The 21,662-nt window shown below is 44.7% G+C and overlaps 1 protein-coding gene across 2 annotated transcripts; it reads right to left on the reverse strand.

The window, feature by feature from the left end:
* Positions 1 to 7,481: 7,481 nt before the first annotated feature.
* Positions 7,482 to 21,209, reverse strand: DDX25 (DEAD-box helicase 25). Of its 2 annotated transcripts, none has more exons than XM_019658847.1 (12): positions 21,020 to 21,209; positions 20,364 to 20,430; positions 20,074 to 20,112; positions 19,411 to 19,546; positions 18,030 to 18,122; positions 17,815 to 17,917; positions 16,376 to 16,490; positions 15,027 to 15,204; positions 12,500 to 12,737; positions 11,312 to 11,474; positions 8,990 to 9,178; positions 7,482 to 7,767 (listed from the first exon to the last, which is right to left on the reverse strand). In XM_019658847.1, the coding sequence occupies exons 1-12, from the start codon at positions 21,080 to 21,082 to the stop codon at positions 7,706 to 7,708; spliced, it is 1,446 nt and encodes a 481-aa protein (XP_019514392.1). In that variant the 5' UTR covers positions 21,083 to 21,209; the 3' UTR covers positions 7,482 to 7,705. The 2 variants fall into 2 exon arrangements, with proteins under 2 accessions (XP_019514392.1, XP_019514391.1); XM_019658846.1 differs by having other exon boundaries at positions 7,501 to 7,767; positions 20,990 to 21,169.
* Between the last annotated feature and the right edge of the window lie 453 nt (positions 21,210 to 21,662).

Raw genomic sequence — 21,662 nt, forward strand, 5'->3', positions numbered from 1 at the left:
GGCAGCTGTCACTTTTCCAATCATGCTGCCTCAGGTAATAACATATAATAGCTTCAGGGCGAATCCTGAGCCTGAACCAATAGAAGTGGACTAGCCCAGGGTATCCATCCAGGACAGAATCCATGTTCCTTTTTCTATAGCAATAAAGTCCTGGTTTTCTTTTTGTTTGTTTGTTTAGCTGAGCCATCCTGCCACCTGTTGGCAGCTCAGCGGCAACTCAGTGGCAACTCAGCTCGGGCCGGGCATCGAACCGCTATTGCTCAGAGCTCAAACTCTTGCGGGAGCTCTTAACCAACTGAGCCACTCGGCCAGCCCCAATAAGGGCCTGTTTTAATGGGCCTAGTCTTAATGATACTGGGGCAGCAGGAAAGACAAAATATGACTAACAAGAAAGGAAAACAAATATTCTGTGACCGTGAACATGGAGAAACCTGTCTAGAAGAGCCCCTCCGAGGATCTCAGGGTCTTGCTCCTGTCCCCAGGACTGCTAACTAGTAAAGACAACACTGGGAGAAAGGCTGCCTTTACATGCATCCCTAAATCCATGCTTTTGGCTGAGCCCTCCAGACTCCAAGTGGTGTTTCCATCGCACCATTCATTCCACCGGCCTTTCTGCTCCCCTGCCCTCCTCGTTTTAATGACCTCAGACAGACATAAAAACAGCTGAGCTCAGCACAAGTGACGGAGACATGAACGTTGCCTCAGGGTCCCCATGGACCCCAGCTGGGTACCATGCCGCCCTCAGTTCCATTTTGACAGGATAAAGTGAACTCATTTATTCGGTTGTTTTAAGTGAGCTCACGCTAGGCAGTGCCAGAGAACGGAGACATAAATCTTTCCCAGCACACGGAGTCATTGCCAAACACCCTGGATAAAACTTTCTGCCTGTTCAAGACAGTTTTTCCTCCCCTCTAAAAATGAAGAGGGGAAAAGTACTAAAAAATAGAAGGGAGTGGGGGGAGGGTGTTAGCAGATTCTGGGAATGACAAACTTGTCAACACTTTGGCCTAATAAAAATTCTTCCAGTAAGAAAGGCAAACGTTTAACTCAGAGATTTTCCTTAGTGCTTTCGGTGGGTGCGGAAGGCGTCCCTGGTCATTTGGTCTGGCGGCAGGTGGCCCTGGACGAGGAATTGGGAGGGGGGAGGGGGTGGTGTTTGGTTCTGTCATCTCTGAAAGCTGCATCTGCACCAGAGGTGGAGCCGCTGGTCACATTTCACCTTCTGGGCTGTGGGTACAGCCTCCAATGCTTCTAAACTAGAGCAAACTCAAGCAGGCTGTTTGACAGCTTCCCAGCCAGAGAGCAACCTTACCTTAGGACTGCAGCATCACTCAGAGAAGGGACAATGAGTAGGTGGCCTAGCTGGCCATGTGGCTGCAAGACGAAGAACTGCTTCTGTTTCCCCCTTCACTAAAAGATTTCTTTAAAGTGTTTATTCTTTGCAAATACTTCAAAGCAACAGACATGTGGAAGGAAGTCACCCACTACTTTACTATCTCTATAATGTATCAAATGGTTCTGTGCCACCAAGTTTCTCATTTATACACATACTTTTTGTTTTTTTTTTTAAAGACTTTTATTGGGGAATTGGGGGATGGAAACAGCGCTGGGGAATTGGGGGAAGGGGAACAGACAAGTTGCTGTCCTTTTGTTCTTCAGTCTAGTTGTGGAGGACGTTGCTTCACTGGCCCAAGTTGGCACCATCATTGCGCTCTTCCTGGGTGAGGCAGATTAGTCGCCAGCTTCTGGACGGCCGCTCACTGCGGCTGCTGGCCGCTCATGCTGGCTGCTGGCCGCTCACGCTGGCTGCTGGCTACACATGGTAGCCCATGGCAACCCACTGCCACAGGGGCTGCAGCCTACGCTGGCGACTCCCTGCAGCCCAGCTCCAGGTTGAGCTGTTGTTCAGCATCTTAGCTGTAGAGGGCAGTGTCACTGGCCCTCATATGTGGGATCCAAACCGCAGCCCTGCTGCTCAGAGCTGGTGCTCCCAAACGAGCTCTTAACCAGCTGAGCCACTCGGCTGGCCCTGGTCAATTATTATTTTTAATAATTCTAAAGACTATGTAGCAACATGAAAAAAACACTCGAATGTTTCCAATAAAAGAATATAATAGCATATATGCACTATGGTTAACTACAAATCGTCATATTAAGATGAAAAAGACTATATCAAGACAATAATTGTTGTCATGAGCTGATATTTTTTATAATTTCCCCCCTACTATTGGTTGCTGTTGTATTGTTTTTATAATATAAACATTAAATTAAAGATAATTCACATTCTGCATAAGCTGATGAAGAGAGGTATAAAGAGTTGGTCACATGGGAAAGAAGCCAGTGAACCTGAAAGTTAAGATGGTGCAGTCAGGAGTTAACCACGCCGTTTTCTTTTCGTTTGTGGAAAACGATCTTCCTCTGTGCAGAGTTCTTAGGGCTCATGCTCTTGCACGCGTGCAGCTCCTCTTATGGGGTCACAGAAACATGGTATTTCAGAATGGGCTGAGTCTCAGAGATCGCTTTATTTCAAACTCCTGGCTCATTCAAGAACCAGAATTACAGCACCCATCGCAAGTAACTGTATTGGATGTTCCTGATGGATTGAATATCCCCGTGGGTGGGGAGCCCTCCGCCTCACACAGCAGCCTGCTCAGGCTCTGCCTTCTCAATCACGTCTCTACGCTTCACCCAAAGCAGGCTTCCCAGTCGGTCACTGCCTTCCACCTGCGATTTCAAGCCACAGATCACAGACTAAGGGGACTGGAATGAGACTGCGTCATTCCTCCTAACAAAAGGAAACTATTACGCTCAAAGTAAGAGATTGTCCCCATTCATGAAAAATATACTCTAGGAATAGGCATATAGAAACCCATTTCTATATAGGCTATTTTACTGAATAGAAAACAATTACAGTCAAAGATGAATTCCCAGAGAAGTGTTACAGATAGTTGCCCACACTTCTCTTGGAAGGCTAAAAACCTTACATCTGTAAAGATTCTCATTTAGAAAATTATTTCAGTTTTTCTGAATATAAGAGGGGAGAGCCATCTTTCCAGAGCTCCTCTCTCTTATTACATTAGAACTTCTGGTTGTCTTGAACCTCAGCAGAAGTGGGAGGCTGATAAGCTGAAGGAGGGCTGGCAGGTCACCACGGGCAGCTCACCACGGGCAGTGGGACTCTGTGGGTTTTCAGGATACACCATTACTTGTCTTCACCAAGAATCATCCCCTTTCAGGCGTATTTCCTGTATTTCCTTAGAAAAGTCTAAAAGCTTCCTATTTAAAGGTGGGATAGAAAACCACATTACCAACGAAAGCTGGTGATTCAACCCCACTCAAATTTTAAAATAATAGTTTGCCAAGTGTTATTTAGCGGGAGGGCCACGATGTTTGTCCCCTACCCTGAATTCATGTGTTGAAACCCTCACCCTCAATGTGATGGTTTTTGAAGGTGAGGCTTTGGGGAGGTGACTAGGTTGTGAAAGTAGACTCTCATAGTGGGTTTATGGGATTAGAGACACCAGAAAAGTGTGTGTGTGTGTGTGTGTGTGTGTGTGTGTGTGTGTGTGTGTGTGAGAAAGAGAGAGAAAGAGAGAGAGAGAGAGTGTGTGTGTGTCTCCCTGCCTAGTGAGGACACAGTGAGAAGGCAGAAGAGAGTCTTCACCAGAAAATGAACCCCGAAGGACCTTGATCTTGGACTTTCCACCCGCCGGAACAATTCTGTTGTTGAAGCCACCTTTCTGTGGTATTTTGTTATGGCAGCCAAGCTGACTGAGACACAAAGCAGTAAGGAAAACCAGGGGAAGAGGGCAGTGTCTAGAGACAATGGCCCTGACAGCCAGCCTCAGGCCAGAGTCTGTCCTAGCCATCCCTCCTTAGAGACACAGGGAGCACAGACAACCACCATACCTAGAAATGAAAACGTTAGCCTGGGGAAGTGTGGCAGCCCTGGAGGAGCCTGGAGTCAGCAGACAGAAGTGAGGAGGGAAAATTCTTAGTCTGCTCTCAGCCGTGGTTGAAAAAAATGTATAGAAAATGCTGGTGTCAGCTCTTTTTGGACTCTTCCTACAGCAGAAAGTTGGTATTCCCTGCAGCATACAGCAAGACTGTGGTATCTCATAGTCTGTGGGTTCTGGTGCTAGGAGGTCTTTAATATACATGATGGTTTCCTCAAAATGCTGGAGGGTTGGAAATGACATGGGTGTGATCTAAGAGGACCTGACTCTTCTGTCAGTGCCTTGGTAAAACCAGTATGTGCCCATCTGCTGGGCCCTGGAGCCCAGAGGGCAAAGTGCAGGCCCGTGGAGTGGTCCCTGCTCTGGACCTGCATTTTGGCTTCTACTGCAATGGCTGTGCTGTCTCCACTTGGGTCCTCTTTCTGGTCTGGGCCCCTCCTTGAGTCAAAGGGAAGGAGATGGAGCAAAACCAAGGCTGGACACAACCAGCCTCTCTCCCCCGTGTCTGGAAAGGTACTGCTCCCCCCACCCCCAATCCTCTAAGATTTCCCACTATTGAGCACATGTGCAGAGACTGCCAGCGGTTTTCATGGGGACTGAGCTTTGCTGAGACGGATCAACACTTTCTCGTGACCAAAAGCAATAATGTTTCTTGAGAAGGGCCATCAGGCATTCTACTAAACTAGGACCCATGCGTTGCCTTTCCTATTATTCAGAGTTGCTGTAGATCCAGCATCTAACATCACAGGGGCTGTGCTCACTCCCAACCCTCCCTGGAAATCACAGACCTGCTCTATGTAATCGTGAATGTCAATATGCTAACAGTGTTAAGCTGGCCAAGACAAACCTAATGGATTTGGTTTAGTGTTTGGTGCCAAGTAATACACAGCTGATTAAGCCAGTGCACAGATGTGCTAAAGTCATCTGGCTATTCCGTGTCTCCATTTACTTCTTCCCCAGGCAGGCATCGACTGAGAGAGACGACCGTGGCCAGGCCACGCATGGACATGTGATGATTACCTGCAGTTCTAAGGAGCTGCACCCTGCAAAATGGCCCTTGGGTCGTTAACTCACCGAACTGCACAGTTAGTGTTAAGGCAGCTGTGATGCACACAGGACAGGATGGCTCTGCTGCCTCCCAGGCTGCGAGTCACAGGGATGTGAGGAGAGGGGCAAAGGGCAAGGCGGAAGAATGCCCACTGTTTGCAGACCCTGCGGGAACAGCTGCCAAACAGAAATTACTGAAGACATTTGTGAGGGTAACTGGTAGAGATTCTAGCAGAGGTCTGAACTGGAAAGGGAGGTAGTACAGTTTTATTCTGCCCTCCCCCACCCCCAAATGCTGAGCTGAGTGTGATGAAAAGTCCAACTCAGTTCTTAAATGGTAACAGAGCAAAATGTCTTGACACATTTCCTATGCTTATTCATCCTATGCCATATAATTGGGGTTCAACACTAGGATGGAAAACCTCAGGGAAGAATGTTGGTGGATGAAGAAATGGGAGAGGAATATTTACTCAATAAGAACAAACATTCGTTGAATACCTATTCTGTGCTGGCCACTGGGTTGGGGGCTGGGTATTGAGTGGACAAGAAGACTGATCACAAGCTGATCTTAGTCCAGAGAGGAAGGCAGACATGGTGACTTTTCACAGATTGTCTCTCAGGACTTCTCTTTGCCTCAGTGTCTCCTCCTCCATCACCTACTGCTTACCCTGTGCTCTCAGTTCCCTTTTGGAACTGTGCATTTCTGGGCTCTACCTTCAGAGGGTCTGGGGTTTTCTGTAAGGGGGAAGGACTGTATTTTTTTTATTTTCAAGTTCTCTAGGTGATTCTGGTGATGAGCTGGATCTGGAACACTGTCTCAGTGGGCCCATGCTGGACACCTGCAAGGTTGTCCCAAGCATGAGAAGGCACTATTAAACTCCTCTATTTCGCTCTTGTGAAAGGAGATGCAGTGTCTTCTCCTCTGGAATGCCAGCCCAGAGGGTGCTAGGGGTACTCCACGAGTGACCTGCACACCTTCCCTTTAGCACAGGCTAGTATAACGCTGGCTTAGTCCCAATCTCTGCTATTAGACTCTGAATTCTAAGATGACTGTAACATCTTATCCCTTTCCCCGTGGCTAACATAATAGGTAAACAATAAATAATGTTGTAGAGTGAGGAAGCTGGGTGAATTTCATGTGTTCCTGAGCCCTGCTCATGGGGATAACACATGAGCAGGGCAATATGCACATGGAATACATCAGAAGAGATATGCCAGAAACACCTTCCATGCCAGGATGATGGGAACATTCCCTGAGGCTGCTGGTGGTAGTGAGGTGGGTGACAAAGCTCGGGGGTAGGGGGTCTCCAGCTCTGGCTGTAGGCTGTGAAACCTGCTCAAGCTTTCTGGGAGAGTATCACTTTTTCCCCGTTTTCTCAGGCTCACTGGTTCACTTTTTAGTAGCAAATGTGAGAAATGAAAAGCATCTCGATGGGACTTGCAGGAAAGCATCCAGGGTTCTCAGATACACCTTTAAGTTCTTAAAAGCAAAACTTTTTGGCTCCCTGAAATGTTACTTCTTTAATAGGGCTTCCCTCCCACCCCCCTACTGCTTGTCTTTAAGAAATTCCTATAATAATGCCACATTTTCAGAGGCTATTAAGTAACTTATGATGGATTAAATCTTCTCGAATTTGAAGACATTAAGAAGCAAAATAGGACCAGCCGAGTGGTGCGTTGGTTGAGTTGGCTTGGGACGCCAGCTCTGAGCAGCAGGGCCCCGGTTCGGATCCCACATGAGGGCCAGTGACGCTGCGCCCTTTACAGCTAAGATGGTGAACAACAGCTCAACCTGGAGCTGGGCTGCCATGAGTTGCCGGCAACCGTGTTGGCTGCAGTGGGGCTGGCCGGCAGCAGGCATGAGCTTTTGTGAGCTGCCGTGGGCTGCCGCGAGTGGCCGTCCAATGGCCGGTGACTGACTGCTTCACCCAGGAAGAGCGCAATGATAATTAATACCAACACGGGCCAGTGAAGCGACACACTCCACAACTAGACTGAAGAACAAAAGGACAGCAACTTGTCTGTTCCCCTCCCCAAATTCCCCAATAAAATATTTTTTAAAAAAAGAAGCAAAATAGAAAAACATTTTGAAATTCTGTACCAGGCACTGGGTTGGGGGCTGGGTATGTCAGATAAAACATTTAAAAAGCAAAATGTTCTACTTGTTTTCCTTTGTAAAGGTCGCACCCTGCACTCTCACCTAAGAACGTGTGTGTGCACTCCAGCATACGTGCCTGGGGGAGGGGAGGGGGGAAAGGGAAAGAAGACACTTAGGACCTGGAAGGGGCAGGCTGTGAGTGAGATTAAGGATGTGGCTTTTCATTTGCTCTACTAGCTCAAATTCCAAAAACAGCAAAGCTCTACTGCCACCTCGTGGCATCATAAGATGGTCACAAGAGGCATGATTTGCTCAGATTCTATCAACGAAATCCAAAAACACCACAGTAGTTGACACAGCAATGTTTACCAGTAAAAAGATTAGACCAGGAAGTCATGTTGCTTTTTTATTCAAAAGGATCATGTGCTTCACAACAATATGGTTTTAAAAAGACCTCAGGTCTTAAAACTAAGGCTACCATGGCATTTATTTTGCCGTATGTAACAATTTCACATTGAAAAAAACCTCAACATAAAAAACTACCTTTAAACCCCACTGGGACATTCTCACATAAACTAGGAAATTTCGTAAATGATAGTTTTCTTCAATATTCAATCTTTTCAATTTCATCCATGTCTTCAGGGTTGAGTTGCTTGATGCTGCTGTCTGAAAGAATAAAAGAGAATAAACCAGTCTTGTCCCATGGCCCACATGGAATTTCATTCCATCCATCTCTGAATTTCTGAAGACAGTGATGCCTTTGAATATGTGTTCCTGTGACACCTTGTGTGGAGAGCCTTGGGATGGAACATTCGATTAGATAGGGAGAGAACAGCATCAAAATAACCAACTTACTAAAATAGCATCATCTGCACCAGACAATACAACACACGTCTAGATGCCTTGGGACAGAAAAAAGGCCGCAGTGCCAGTGAGGGGCCAGGAAAAGGTTGAGCTCCGGAGAAGTGAAGTGGGCATGAACAGAGGGTGGGGCGGGGGACGGCAACAGGCAGAGGGACTACAGCTCCTCCACTGAGGTCACTTCCCAAGACTAGGGCTTTAGGAGCTTACACAGCAACTGCGATCTTAAGGGTCCTTCTCCCTGCAGCCCCCGTCCCCAGTTATCCTAACACAGGGTGCTTAATCAGCTTCCCTAAAGGGCCCCTGGGCGCACTACAGCTGGTCTGCAAACCCTTTACAATTACATTCCAAGCAGTACGCATGTGCCTATGTGCATGTCCCTGGGGAGAGTGTCCACTGCTGTCCACAAATGTTAAGGTCCACTGTCCTAAAAGGTGAAAGATATATTTGGAGTCACTCAAGGGTTCCTTTTTCCTTGCTCCCCAGCCATATCCACGGGCTCTGGGGCGTGAGGTAATTTGAGAAGTGGACGTCTCAGGTTACATCACTCATGGCGTTTCCCTCAGACTACAACCTACCAGTCCAGGTGCCCAGCAGGCCACTAGATCCTGCCTTGTTCATGGGGGCTAGAGGAACGGCAGCAGACTTCAGAACTCTGTACAGTGGGGCAGGGAAAGGGGGAAATGTAAATAAAAGCAGCAGCTGGGGACAGAATATACTCTCCAAGGACTTTATAACTTTGCTTAGGGTGGTTCTTTCTTCATAGGACATGAAAATCTGCTCCAGATCCCAAAATGAGCAGGAACTCCTATTTGAGCTCATATTAATTCCATTTGATTTAAAAATTTTTCCTTTAACTATCATATGCGACTTAATCTACTGTCTCATAGTAGGAACTCTGGCACTGTGAGTCAGAAGCCTCCTGTCCCCATCCTGTCACAAGCCTCTGAGCTCGAGGTCTATGACATGCACCATTACTGTCACCACGAGCAGGCCCACGGTTCCTACTGTGAACACTGCTACTTACTAAAGTGATCCTGGATCTTCATCAGCAGGGGCAGCTTATCCACTTCGATCATGTTGAAGGCGAGGCCTTTTTTCCCAAAGCGCCCTGTCCGCCCTATGCGGTGGAGGTAGGTCTCATAGTTGGGCTCTCCCAACTGGTTCACGGGGAGATCAAAGTTCACAACGACTGTGACCTGCTTCACATCAATCCCTAGAAGAGGAAAAGACATTGAAGGGTCCTTCAACTTCTTCCTTAGGACATAGGTATTCAAGAAACACACTTGCTGAGGGAATTCTCATTTCACAGACATGTATAAATCGGACCTGGTTTCACGTTATTGAAAGAGGCAATTTGGTCATGCAGTCTGCACGCATAGCATGTCTGTGATGCTGGATGAGGGTCAGTAGGAGCTAATTCTACAGAAGTCTAAATATGCACAGTGTGCGCGCGTTTGTGTGCGTGTGTGTAAGCACACACAGTGGGAAGGGCCCTTAGCAAGCACTCAGAGCCAATCCCTCCTCTCTACTCCTGCTGTGCCAAGTCCCCAGCAGGCACCTTAGTCATGTCCCCTTACCTGTCATGGGGCCCTAGTCCCACTCCATTCCATGGCCATTGTTCTTGTCTGGTCTTTTCATCCTTGCCTCACCTGTTACAACAATTTCCAGACTAGTTTCCCCCCTCTCTCTTCTCCCTCTCCTCTAATCTCTCACCACAGCCATGTCCAGAGCACTGTGTACAGAACCCAACTGCCCAAATCACACAGGAGGACAAAATACAAACAACTTAACACTTCCAAATAACTGAAGTTCCATCTTGTCCTCTCCTGACTCGCAAACCCCACACTGCAGGCACACGGTCTAGCCATTTCCCAAGCAAATGGCAAATTCTCATCAAATGGAATTCTACTCTTCCTTCAAAACCTTTCACAGCTAACATTACCTAGCAAGACTTGTGTGACCTCCAGTGCCTCTGTCCTTCAACACCAACAAGTGGTCCAGGTCACATCCTCGTCCCCCTTGTATTGTGCTTGGGCTCTGGGGCTCTGTGTGCCTTCTTTTCTCTGGGGTCCAGAGTTGTACTGTCCAAATGGTGGTAACTGTTAGCCTCATGTGGCTATTTAAGTTTAAGTTAATTCAAATGAACAATTCCACTCCTCAGTCACACTAGCTACATTTCAAGTGCTCAATAGCCATATATGGCTAGTGGCTACCAATTGGACAGCACAGAATAGCACATTTCCATCAATGCAGAAATTCCTATTGCATAATGCTGGTCTAGAGAGTTAAGAGTCTTGGCAGCGAGTTCCTGAGGGGCAGGGACCTCATCCTTTCTCAGGTTACTCTTCCAAAGTGCCAAGCTCAGCACTCATGGCAGGTCTTCAGCTCTGTCTGCTGAACTAAAAATGAATTCAGAAACAGGGTTTGAGGATGGGGTGTAGGCAAGAATACAGGAGGGATGAAGAAAGTAGGAAGGCCCTGCTCTTCAAAACATTTTTTTCCAGTAGTCAATAGTTTTAAAATCACAAACACGTTAGAGATGAACATCATTAGTCATTTGGAACACAAATTAAAAACATGAGATACCACGCACATCTTAAAGGTTAAAATGCAAAAGAGTGGCAATACCAAGTGATGACAAGGATGCAGAGCAACTGGAACTCACTTACATTGTTTGTCGGAATGAAAAACGGCAGCCCCTTTGGAAAACAGTTTTGTGGTTTCTTATACACTTACCATATGACCCAGAAATCCTACTCCTATGTATTTATCCAAGAGACATGAAAACATATGTCTACACAAGACCTACTCATGAATGCTTATTACAGCTTTATTCAAAATGGCCCCAAACTGGAAACCATCCAAATGTCAATCAGCTGGTTAATGGATGAACTAACTGTGGTACATCTGCTCAATGGAATATTACCCAGCAATGAAAAGGAACGAACCACTGATACATGTAAGAACACTGATAAATTCAAAAGCATTATGTCAAGTGGGACAATTCAAACACAAAGGCTACCAACTGTATGATTTAATTTATGTGTTGTCTGGAAGATACAAAACAGAGAGACAGAAATCTTATATGTAGTTGCCAGGGACCAGTAGTTGCAGGGACTTACTGTAAAGAAGCACAATTCTAGGGGAAGATGGAAATGTTCTGTATTTTGATTACAGTGATGGTTACATGACTATATATATGTTCGTCAAAACTCATTGTATACTGTATACTTTACATTGTATACTATATACTGAACCATATACTTAAAAAGAGTGAATTTTATCATACATAAATTACACTTCAACAAACTTGACTTTAAATATATATCTATATACATACACACACCTCGAGCACAGACATTGGTTGTTATAAGAACTTTCTCTTTCCCATCCCGAAACCTCTGAATGATGGAAGCTCGCTGATCCACAGTCAGCTCTCCACTTAACAAAGACACTTGGTGGCCGTCCTGCATCATCTCCACAGTCAACCACTTCGCATTTCGACGAGTCTACGTGAAAAAGCAAAACCCAGCCCAGCACCCCAAGTTAAAGCAGACCAACTGTGTTTGCAGTGCTCACGCGTGCAGGGCAGGAGCCAGGAAGGGCTGTCCTAGAGGAGCCCTAGGATGTGGCATGGAATTCTTCCTTCCTCTGTGCTTCTACGTGTCACATCCTCTCAACCTGTCAGAGCTTTGGCTTCTCAGCCATGACACAGAGATAATAAAAAATGCTCTACCTACCTCACATAGTGGTATGGCGGCAAAACGAGATCATGTAACAAAAACATGAGACACTCTAAGAGTGCTCATGTATGCCGGGCATGTTGCTGAAATCTTTACATGCCACAATTTGATGACGTAGCTACCTAGTTTCATTAAAAAAAAAAGAAAAAAGAAAGAAAAAAACCCTAAAGCTTAAAGGCATTAGTAATTTGCCCAAGGTTACAAGTCTAGTCTGAAGCAGAGCGGAGCTTCCCTTTTTTCTACAAGTATGTGCCTACATGCTGGTGCTATACTAGTGCAGGGGACATGAAAGCAAGTAAGACCGATCAAATTCTGCTCTGGAGGAGCTCATTATTCATGTGGTAGTGAGAAAATAAAAACACATGAACACGAAAAACGTCCGATAACAGAGTAAATATGAAAATAAGAACACCATGATGTTAACCATGAGTCATCAAGTGGCTACTTGACTCACAGTAAGCTGAGAATAGATCATTCTTAACCTGATAAAGGGTACCTGTAAAACCTTACCATAAACATCCACCTAAACGGGAAAGTGTCAGAAGCCATCCCTCCAACATAAGGATGCCCTCTGTTTAACATCATTGAAGTCCCATTCCGTTTTTTAACATTTCTAAGTTTCACCCATAGAACACAGATAATTTCTACTGAGTTGCTCTGAAGATTAAATGACGTAATGGAAAGAGTGCTGAGCATGGTGCCTGGGTGCATGGCACTTCTGAGTGTTACTGTCACCCTCCCTCCACCTGCAGGGCCGCCTGGGCATGGCGGAGACACATGTCAGCAGTTACCTGGCAGAAGATGATGGCCTGGCCAATAGTGATGCCGCCGTAAATGTTGCACAGAGCCTGGTACTTATTCTTCCTGTCCCCGCACAGCACGTAATACTGTCGGATGTTGTTCAGGGTCAGCTCCTCTTTTCGTAACTTGATAATGTTGGGGTCAGGAATGATTCGCTCCGCAAACTGCCACACGGAGTCCTCAAAGGTCGCTGAGAAGAGGAGCATCTGGCACTCGGAGGGTAAAGCTCTGTGACAGGGAAGGGGAGAAGGCTGTCACCTACTGACACTCCTGCCGCTCTCCTTGGAGGCAGCTTCGAACACTTCACACCCTCTTCCATCAGCTGCTCCACATACACCTGCTCCAGGAGGTCAGCGAGCAGGGTGTGCCTGCGACAAGCTGCACTTCTGGGCAAAGAGCAACGGGTCCTGCTCCCCCTTCCCTCCCAGAATTTGGAAAGATACACACAGTGAGTGAGCTCAGGAGAAAAGTTTACATATGTGAGGGTGTGAGGTTTTCATGCCCATTTTCTCCTGAGAAGCAGGATCATGGAGCCAAGAGTAAGAGTCCAGACGCTCTTGAAGGTGAGTGTCTCAGAGTTCCACAGAGATGAAGAAAACAGAGGCTGGTCATTCCATGGCAGGGGTTCTAGTTCTTGGGAGGGAAAGAACAGCTGCCACAACTAACTTTATTTGCAAAGGGAAGAACCCAGATATAAATAAAAGGGAGGCAAAAGGGAAAAAAAATGCTACTGCATGTGAAATGTAAACTGAACCCATAATGAACACAGGGCTCATTTATATAAAGTCCCAAAACGGGCAAAATATACCTATGAAGTTAGCAGTCAGGATAGAGGTTAACCCTGGGGAGGAGAGAGAGGCTAGTGACAGGAAAGGGGTGGGACTTCTGGAGCTCAGGTTAAGTTCCATTTCTTGATCTGGGCCACTGTTACACGAGCACCGCCTCTTTATGATAATTCACTCAGCCGTACTCTGATGAGTAAAACATCAATAAAAAAGTTAATCTTTTAAAACAAAAGACAGACCAGGAACATACCACCACTTTTGAGAAGGCAGAACACCTAGAAGAATAAGCTGTTAGTGCTAAAAGAGAGGGGGAGAGATCATGCAGACCAGTGATTCCCATACACTGCTCTAAGCCTGGGGCCTAGATCATCAGGGGAGCTTTTCAAACAATAATCTGACAGACTACCCGTCAACTATGGTTCACTGTCTTCAAGTGCTACCTCCTCAGCTTCCCACATCCCATCAATATGATTACAAAGAGATAAAAAGACCCGAATTGAAGCACATCATTGAGAAGTTTCAGAATACCAGAGAGAAGGAAGGTTTCGAAAGCTTCTGGAGAGAAAGAAACAGATTGCGCACAGAAGTCTGAGGATCAGGATGACATTAAACTTTTTGCAACAACACTGAAAACCAAGTGTATTCGTTACAGTATTTCAAAAACCTTTCCTGTTTTTAATATTGTCCTGAATTTACAGGGAGAATGCTTTTCAACATGGAAGTCCACACCCCGGCAAGCCATCAATCGAAAGATCAAATGTACAGGTACGATAAAGACATTATCCGACAGGCAGGGGCTGGAAAATGAACTTTCTATACATTCTTTTTTCAGAAGTCATTAGAAAATATCCTCCAGCATACTGTGTAAACCAACAGGAAGCCAAAAAAAAGGACCCAGAAAACAGGAGATTCAAAACAGTGAGTGAGGACAGGAAGACCTGTAATGAAAGATATGCAGCCAGTCTGGAGAGCAATCAGTGCTGGTGGAAACTGGAGCGAGGGCGTCTGGAAGAGCTTCAGGAAAAAAAGAAACCAGTGGATTTTTAAATCATATTTGACTATTTGGAGATATTGACATATGACACACATGATGAAACAGGTAGAGAAAAACTAAAGTTCCCTACACAGTGATACTAACTAAACAAAAGAAAATAGGCAATTATTACTTCTAAGGGAAAATGCTATACAAGAAAAACGTAATTTTAATAACATACTGCTTAGCAGTGAACAATATCTATAATGTCATAATGGTATCAATACTAACTGTTAAGGTAACCAAACTTATGCTCTAACCACAGAGAGGTGATAGAGGGGACAGGAAAGTGCGAGTGGGTGATGGTATAAAAAAACTAAATTCCTACTTCCTCCAATGGGAAGTCAGCAGACAACAACTATACATCAAAAAATAGCAGTATGAGCATATTATTTAAAGATATGAAAGCTAATATCACAACAGAGATGTATTCTCTAGGGGAGGGGGCAGGGGATTCGTGTTTTTCATTGCCAGTCTATCAATTCTCTTTGGATTTAACAATGAGCATATAAACACATTATTTAAAAATAAGTGATACTGATTCCTAAAGCCCACTCTCAGAAATTCTGAAAATCCAAATTTGTTTTAAAAGTGAAGGAAGTGTGGAAGTAAGCAGTAAAGATAATGAGGAGTAGCAGTTGAATGAAATTTCTCATCGGGACAGAAGATCCAGGAAGAAAGGATGAATGTGAAGATTACCTCTGAATACGAAAGCTTTGATCTGAGAATCCTTGTGTGTCAATCATCACATCTGCTTCATCCAGGACAAACACACGAATCTTAGTCAAATCAATTAATTTTCGCTTGAAACACCAATCTAGGACAGTCCCAGGAGTGCCAATTATAATTTGTTTGGTGATGTTGGTGCCCCTGGAAACTAGGGAGAAAAGGGTTTGAAGGGCTCCTTCAGATGCAAATGGCCTACAATGCAGGGCAATACAACACAGAACTCTCAAGCCAAAGTGCATTTCCTCATGACTTTCCGAGTGCAAACCCTGAGGTTGTCATGGTTTTTGATTTTGCAGAGATTTGAAATAAATTCCCAAGTTTCTAGGTTTATGGCAATGACAATATCCAGCATATTTGATTCATTTAAAAAGCCACCCTGCCGGTTAGCTCAGGTGGTTAGAGCACAGGTTCATAACACTAAGGTTGCCGGTTCCAGTCCCACATGGGTCAAGGAGCTGCGCCCTCCACAACTAGATTGAAACAACTATTTGACTTGGAGCTGATGGGTCCTGGAAAAACACACCATTCCCCAATAAAAAAATAAAAAAAAGAAGAAGTTTTAAAAAGCCACCCTGCAGCAACCCCACTGTCCTATATAAATACTGGCACAGCTGTGAAAACCCTACAAACCTTCCCCAAATGGAAAACCAACAAAACGTCTATCAATAGAGTACATTAAATAATTTATGGAATATTATGCAGCTAGTCAAAAGAATGAAGTGGGGCTGTATATACTGACATGGAAAGATGTCCAACATACATGTTTTTGAACAGTATGAAAAAAATGCTCCCATTTTTGTAAACACTCTAAAAAAACCCAAATATATATACGTACATTCATATGTATATGAGGTCCCCCCCTCCCCCAAAAGCAAAAAAACAAAGAACTGTTAACAAAACTGTAATTATCTTTGGAAGCAGGTTTTTGGAGGACAAGGAAGAACAATTTTCACTTTACCTCCTAATCTGTGTTTTAAAGGTTTTTCCCCACCAAACACATATAATATTTTAATGAAAAAGTTAAACAGTAAAAGCTGCTCTGCACCAAACAATTGAGCATGTGTATACACACACACACACACATATACAAAAGCATCCTCTTGCAGGATGTGCAGATAGAAATAAGGGTCTTTATTATGTGCCAGGTCTTGTGCACAGTGCTTTATCTATATCATTTCATTTTCATCTAACAGCAGCTCTAGGATACAGGTGCTATTACAGCCCCCATTTTAGAGAAAGCAGAGAAGTTATATAGCACGATTGTTAGTGGTGGAGTCAGGATTTAAACAATCAGCCAAGACTGGCTTGCTGGTACATACTTTGATTCCCTCGAATGGCGTACATCACTTGAACATCCACACAGAACTTCCCCATCCGTTCAACCACACGGCCGGTCTGCAGAGCCAATTCATAAGTAGGAGCCAGGCAGAGGCACTGTGGGCCAGCGAAAGAGAGGGGAAGGAGTAAGGTTCGTACAAGCCATCACACAAATTTGAAATACAATGAAAAGTTGTCCAGGGAGAGGCAAAGAAGTGAAATTGGAGATTTTGGTTGAATTTAAATTGAACACAATTTAGCAGCTGATACATCTCAGGTGAATGTTAAGTATGGGAGGGGAAAAGGGGCCGAAGGATGGAGAACTAGCTACCTTTCATATACTCCTCTCTAAAGGGTTATGAAGACACAGAAGTTACTGGTCACACTTCTTTGGTGGGGGAAGAACGGGATGTAAAGAGGCTGGTAATCAAAAAGAGGGGATGCAAGACAAATCAGAGCTTGAGTGCGATCTCCATCACCTCTTGCCAGCTATGTAAAGTCTGCCTGTTTCCAGAACACTCCCTGCTGGGTCCGATCCACCTTATACATCTCTGGCAGAATATCCCCTTCAACCCTTTCATTTGTTATTTCCACCCCCCTATAAATGGTGGCTGTTGATGAATGAAGATGTTGATGGAAGAAACTGGTGACATTTAATGCACTTATGTGCTTCAGGTAAGATTCTGTGAGACAGAGGAGAGGGAAACCTAGCTAAAGGGCTGAAAATAGTTTCCACACACATTTCTCAAACGCAGCTTTCCCTGAAAAATTTTTATTCATAATATCAAACCCCGAATATAAATTTCACTGAACTTGTCTAAAAAAAGCACAAGATTTCATATGCCTGGCATTAGTCATCCAGGTCCCCAGCTTATCTTGTTGATCAGAGTGTAAGCGTCCTGAGAGACTCCTAGTTTTCCCCACAGCACTGAGGACACTCAGCACTCAGGTACTCAGCTTGTCAAACGAGTAGATGCGTCACTTCATACCAAGCACAGTGCTAAAAATGTACACTATTTCATTTAACCTGCGTAACAATCCTGAGGCAAGTATTCATTCATTCATTCATTCATTCATTCAGTGTTTAATGAGTGGTTTCTATAAGCCAGGCACTGTGCTCCGTATTATGATTCAGGGTGAATAGAACAACTATGATCCATGCCTTTATAGATGTTATCTTTACAGACAAAGAAACAACTCGGTAAGATTTACTACCTCGCCTAAGACATTCAGCTAGTTAAGCAGAAAGGCTGGGATTGGAACCAGTCAACTTACAAAGCCTGTGCTCTCAATAACTGCTCCATACTTCTGCCCAATACTCTATGATTTTATGAAAGAATGTCTATTGTAAACATCATATCGCTTGCAGCAATATTGCCTACTACTAAAATGTCACTGGCATTGCAAGCAATCCCATCTCTCTCGCTCAGCCTTTCCTTACCTGTGGGAACAATTCCAAGGCGTTAACTCTGCTTAGCATTGCCAAGACGAAAGCAGCTGTTTTTCCTGTTCCGGACTGGCTCTGGGCTATGAGGTTCTGGGGTCTGCAGAAAAGAGGAGACCACTGGGCATAAACTGAATACAAGAGCCTGGGCATAAATTGAATATAAGAGACGAAAAACAACAAGTTGGAATACCACTACCCTGAAAACTCACGGATGTGCCAGCATCATAGGGAGAGCCATTTCTTGGATTTTGGATGGTCTATTAAATCCCATTGCATATATCCCTTTCAGTAACTCTTCCTTTCTGTCAAAAAAAAAAAAACACCAAACATTTATAGCCTATGAATAGTCAGTAGCCTCAAAAATACACACTTGAAAGGTGCATTTCTAAATTAAGCCATTTTGCAACTGAGCTTCAAAAGTCATATTTAGAAATATATAAATTGATATATCAACTCCCAAACATATACAATCATGGCTGTACAGTTGAACTACTAAAATAATAAGCTATGCTATAAGCCTAAACTAAGGAGAGGAATATGGGCCTAGCACTGAACTTTCTGTTGAACCAAGCAAAAAGGAAAAACTCATCTGATGGAAGTATTGGGTTGTCGGAAAAGTCATGACGCATTTTTGCAACGAAAAACAGAAAAAATGCATCACGACTTTTCCGACAACCCAATATATCTATTTGCCAGGAAGAGTTTTATTTCCCACATAAGCAAAAAAACTAAGTGAGCTTTATTAATTAATTATTTCTAATGAATGACAAACTTTGATATTTTAACAGCTATTTTTAGAGAAGACAGAATTTTATTTAGGTGATTCTTTTACCAGTTCTCTCTAGGAGCAGAAGACAAATTATTACCTCATCCTTCTGAGCCAGGATTTTTAAATGCCTCTTTCCTCACGATAGATGTTAGAAAAAGGATAAAGTAAAGTGGGCTGGAACACTTCTACCTTCAATGACATGCACATTTTGCATGTGCTTAATTGGCAGATTAATTGGTAGATTACTTGGCAGCCAACATTTAATCATAGGTAGGCTTCTCCTTCCATTTAGAAAATGTCTGGGCATTGGGATTTTGGAGTTTTTCCCCACTTTACATTAAGTCCGTATCAGTAACATAAATGTCCTTAATGCCAGTTGATAAATCCCTAGGAAATGCAGACTTATTTGGGAAAGTTATTCATTTTAATGCCATTTGATACAAAATATAATTAGGAAGGTAAAAGCTTATAACTTATCTAAACGGGGTGGAGGAGGATATTTGGGTCATCAATGTCCTCGTTTCTGTATTCTGGTATGGAGAGTAGCAATACGGTATGTCAAGCTTAGCTATTCCCCCTAGCACAGCAAGATTAAAATATTTTACCATCAAAAATGTTTTCAATTTGCTGGACAATGCAGGTATCCTAGTGTTCCTCTCTGAGCTAAATTTTAATTGCATGCAAAATGCAGACATCTCATTTTAATATTGAATATTAGAACACAAACGAGATCCTAATGGTTTTTATTATTAGCAGATCAGTTTGTTCTGTGCTATGCTTTCCAGCATTTTCCCCCCACTTAAAAGAGTAAAAGTACTCACAGCCGCAGCTCTTCAAATGTTTTCACTGAGTAGAGTGGAGAGCTGGGATCCTTTTGCAAGACTTCAACTAGGTGACTGGATTCTACTAAGGATTGTCGGATTAACTTGTTTAAGAGTGAATTAGCTGCCAAATCCACTAGAAAAGCAAGAATGAAAAAGGGGATATTGCAGCGGGGAAACCAGGCTTCCTGAATGAATGACACCTAATAAGTTGCTCCCTCCCATTTAGTGGTGGTATATCAAGCAACTACACCTCCTTTCATCTTTCTTCTGAAGAAGGTTCCAGAAAGAATGACGTGGCATTGAGAATTCCTTTTTTTTTAAAATGAGAATCCAATTTCTTATGTCCTACTGCTATACCAACCTCTAACTTCAAGCAAGCCTACATCCATCACCATCAGACCTAACTTATCTTTGCCAGCTGAAATTCTGCCTTGCCAGCTCAAAACTCTTAACCCATTCCTGCCATTTCAACTTCCTCTAAAGAAATATGCCCTTAATTTAGTATTTCTTCTGATGTTCACTATATATTTATTATAAAGAAAACAGAAGCAAAAATAGTTCTTTTCCAGTGGAGATTAACATTATTTACTCACAGTGTGAAAGTCATGATTAACTGAAGCAGAATGCTAGTAGATACATGCAAATGAATTTATCTCCTACCTACATCTTCATCGTCGTCCGTGTTATTAATAGAACCATCTAAAAGGATGGAAGAGAAACAATAATTGTAAATATAAACGCGGAGCAGAAATATAAAGTGTATTATCCCAGTTTCTCTTGCCGACCGACAGAAGGGTCATCCAGTAGAGAAGTGGGTAAAATGATTGGGAAAGTAGTGGAGGCCCTTGAATGTTAAATTAAGGGAACCAAGAGTATTTCAGTTGCTAAGGACATGAGGAAAGCAATAATCTTTAATTGGGGTCAATCTGCTTTATGCTAACAGCACTCACCTAGGTTTGGGACGTTAGTATTCTTAATACCCCGAAGGTTCTTCCGGGGGTGGATGAGGTTTGAAAACTATTGAAAGACACAAATTTCAACCAATATTAGGAAGCAAGCCTTCAAGAAGCCCGGTACTACCCCTAACAGGGGCTGGAAGGGGTGCGGGAAAGACCACCCGAATCCTTGAGGTATATATGGATTCCTTTCAGAAACAGGTCTCCTGTATGAATTATCCTAAATCTGGAGACTTTCGGCTGCCCCTGTATGTGCAGTTCCTCTTTCTAGGCCTCTAATCTAAACGTGGTAGTCCTTGGGGGTCACACACGATCAAGGGGTGGTGGATAGGAAAGCGCGCTGGTAGACAGATGGAAGGAAGATGGCCAAGACTTAATGGTCAAATTGGGAGAGAAGAAAACTCAAGGTCTGGTTGCGACTACCAGCTGCTTTCCCCTCCCAGGACTTCCAGGTGTCTTCGTTTTTGCCTTATCAAACCAAAGGTCTTGTCTCACTCGGGGTGTTCTTTTCCGGGGCCCTCTTCCAAGTCCTTGCCACGCCACATCTCCCCTCTACCACAGGACAACCCCCCCCCCCCCCCCTCAGCAGATTTCCCCTGGAAGTGTTGTCCAACCCCCACCCCTCTGCCTTCCCGGTCCGTGGCGGTTACGTGGCTGTTCAGCCGCTCGCTCTCCGCCGCCCCCGGGTCGCCTCCCCAAAGTAACGACGCCATGGCTGCGATCGCCGCTCCGGCCCCAGCACGTGCGTCCACCGCGAGGAAGGTTCGGCTCCACCCAGCAGCCAATGGGCTTCCTCGGGCGGCAGGCTCACGCGCCGCGACGACCGCGGCGGAGCGCAGGCGCGGGGGCTCCCGGGAGGAGGGGGTCAGGGGATGATGGGAGGGCTTGCGGAGGGGGGTGTGTCCGGGGGAGGAGGGGTTCCAGGGGGAGGAGGCAGGGCCGCGGGAGAACTGTATGGATCAGCCAGGCTGCTCTTTGGTCTGCCCCCGACGCGCCAGGTGTTGGAAGCCGGGAAGGGGAGCTGTCGCAGTGGACATATGCTTGCTGCCGACCTCTGCTAAGCCAGCAGCAACTTGGGACTCTGAGCAGTAACAATCTTCATACTGATTCGAATCCTACCTCCCTTATGCCACCACCCACTCTCCAGGTAGTTCTCCAGGTGTTCAGGCTGGACTCCTGCCCCGCTTCAAGCTGGAGCCCACGTTTCCCCCCGAAATTTCCGTTTTTACGTGATAAGAAATCAGAAAGGCTGCGAATTGCTAGAAAAGTGGAGGGTCAAAATGGGTACATTTC

The sequence above is a fragment of the Hipposideros armiger genome, unplaced genomic scaffold, assembly GCF_001890085.2.
Source record: "Hipposideros armiger isolate ML-2016 unplaced genomic scaffold, ASM189008v1 scaffold_291, whole genome shotgun sequence".
Lineage (NCBI taxonomy): Eukaryota > Metazoa > Chordata > Mammalia > Chiroptera > Hipposideridae > Hipposideros > Hipposideros armiger.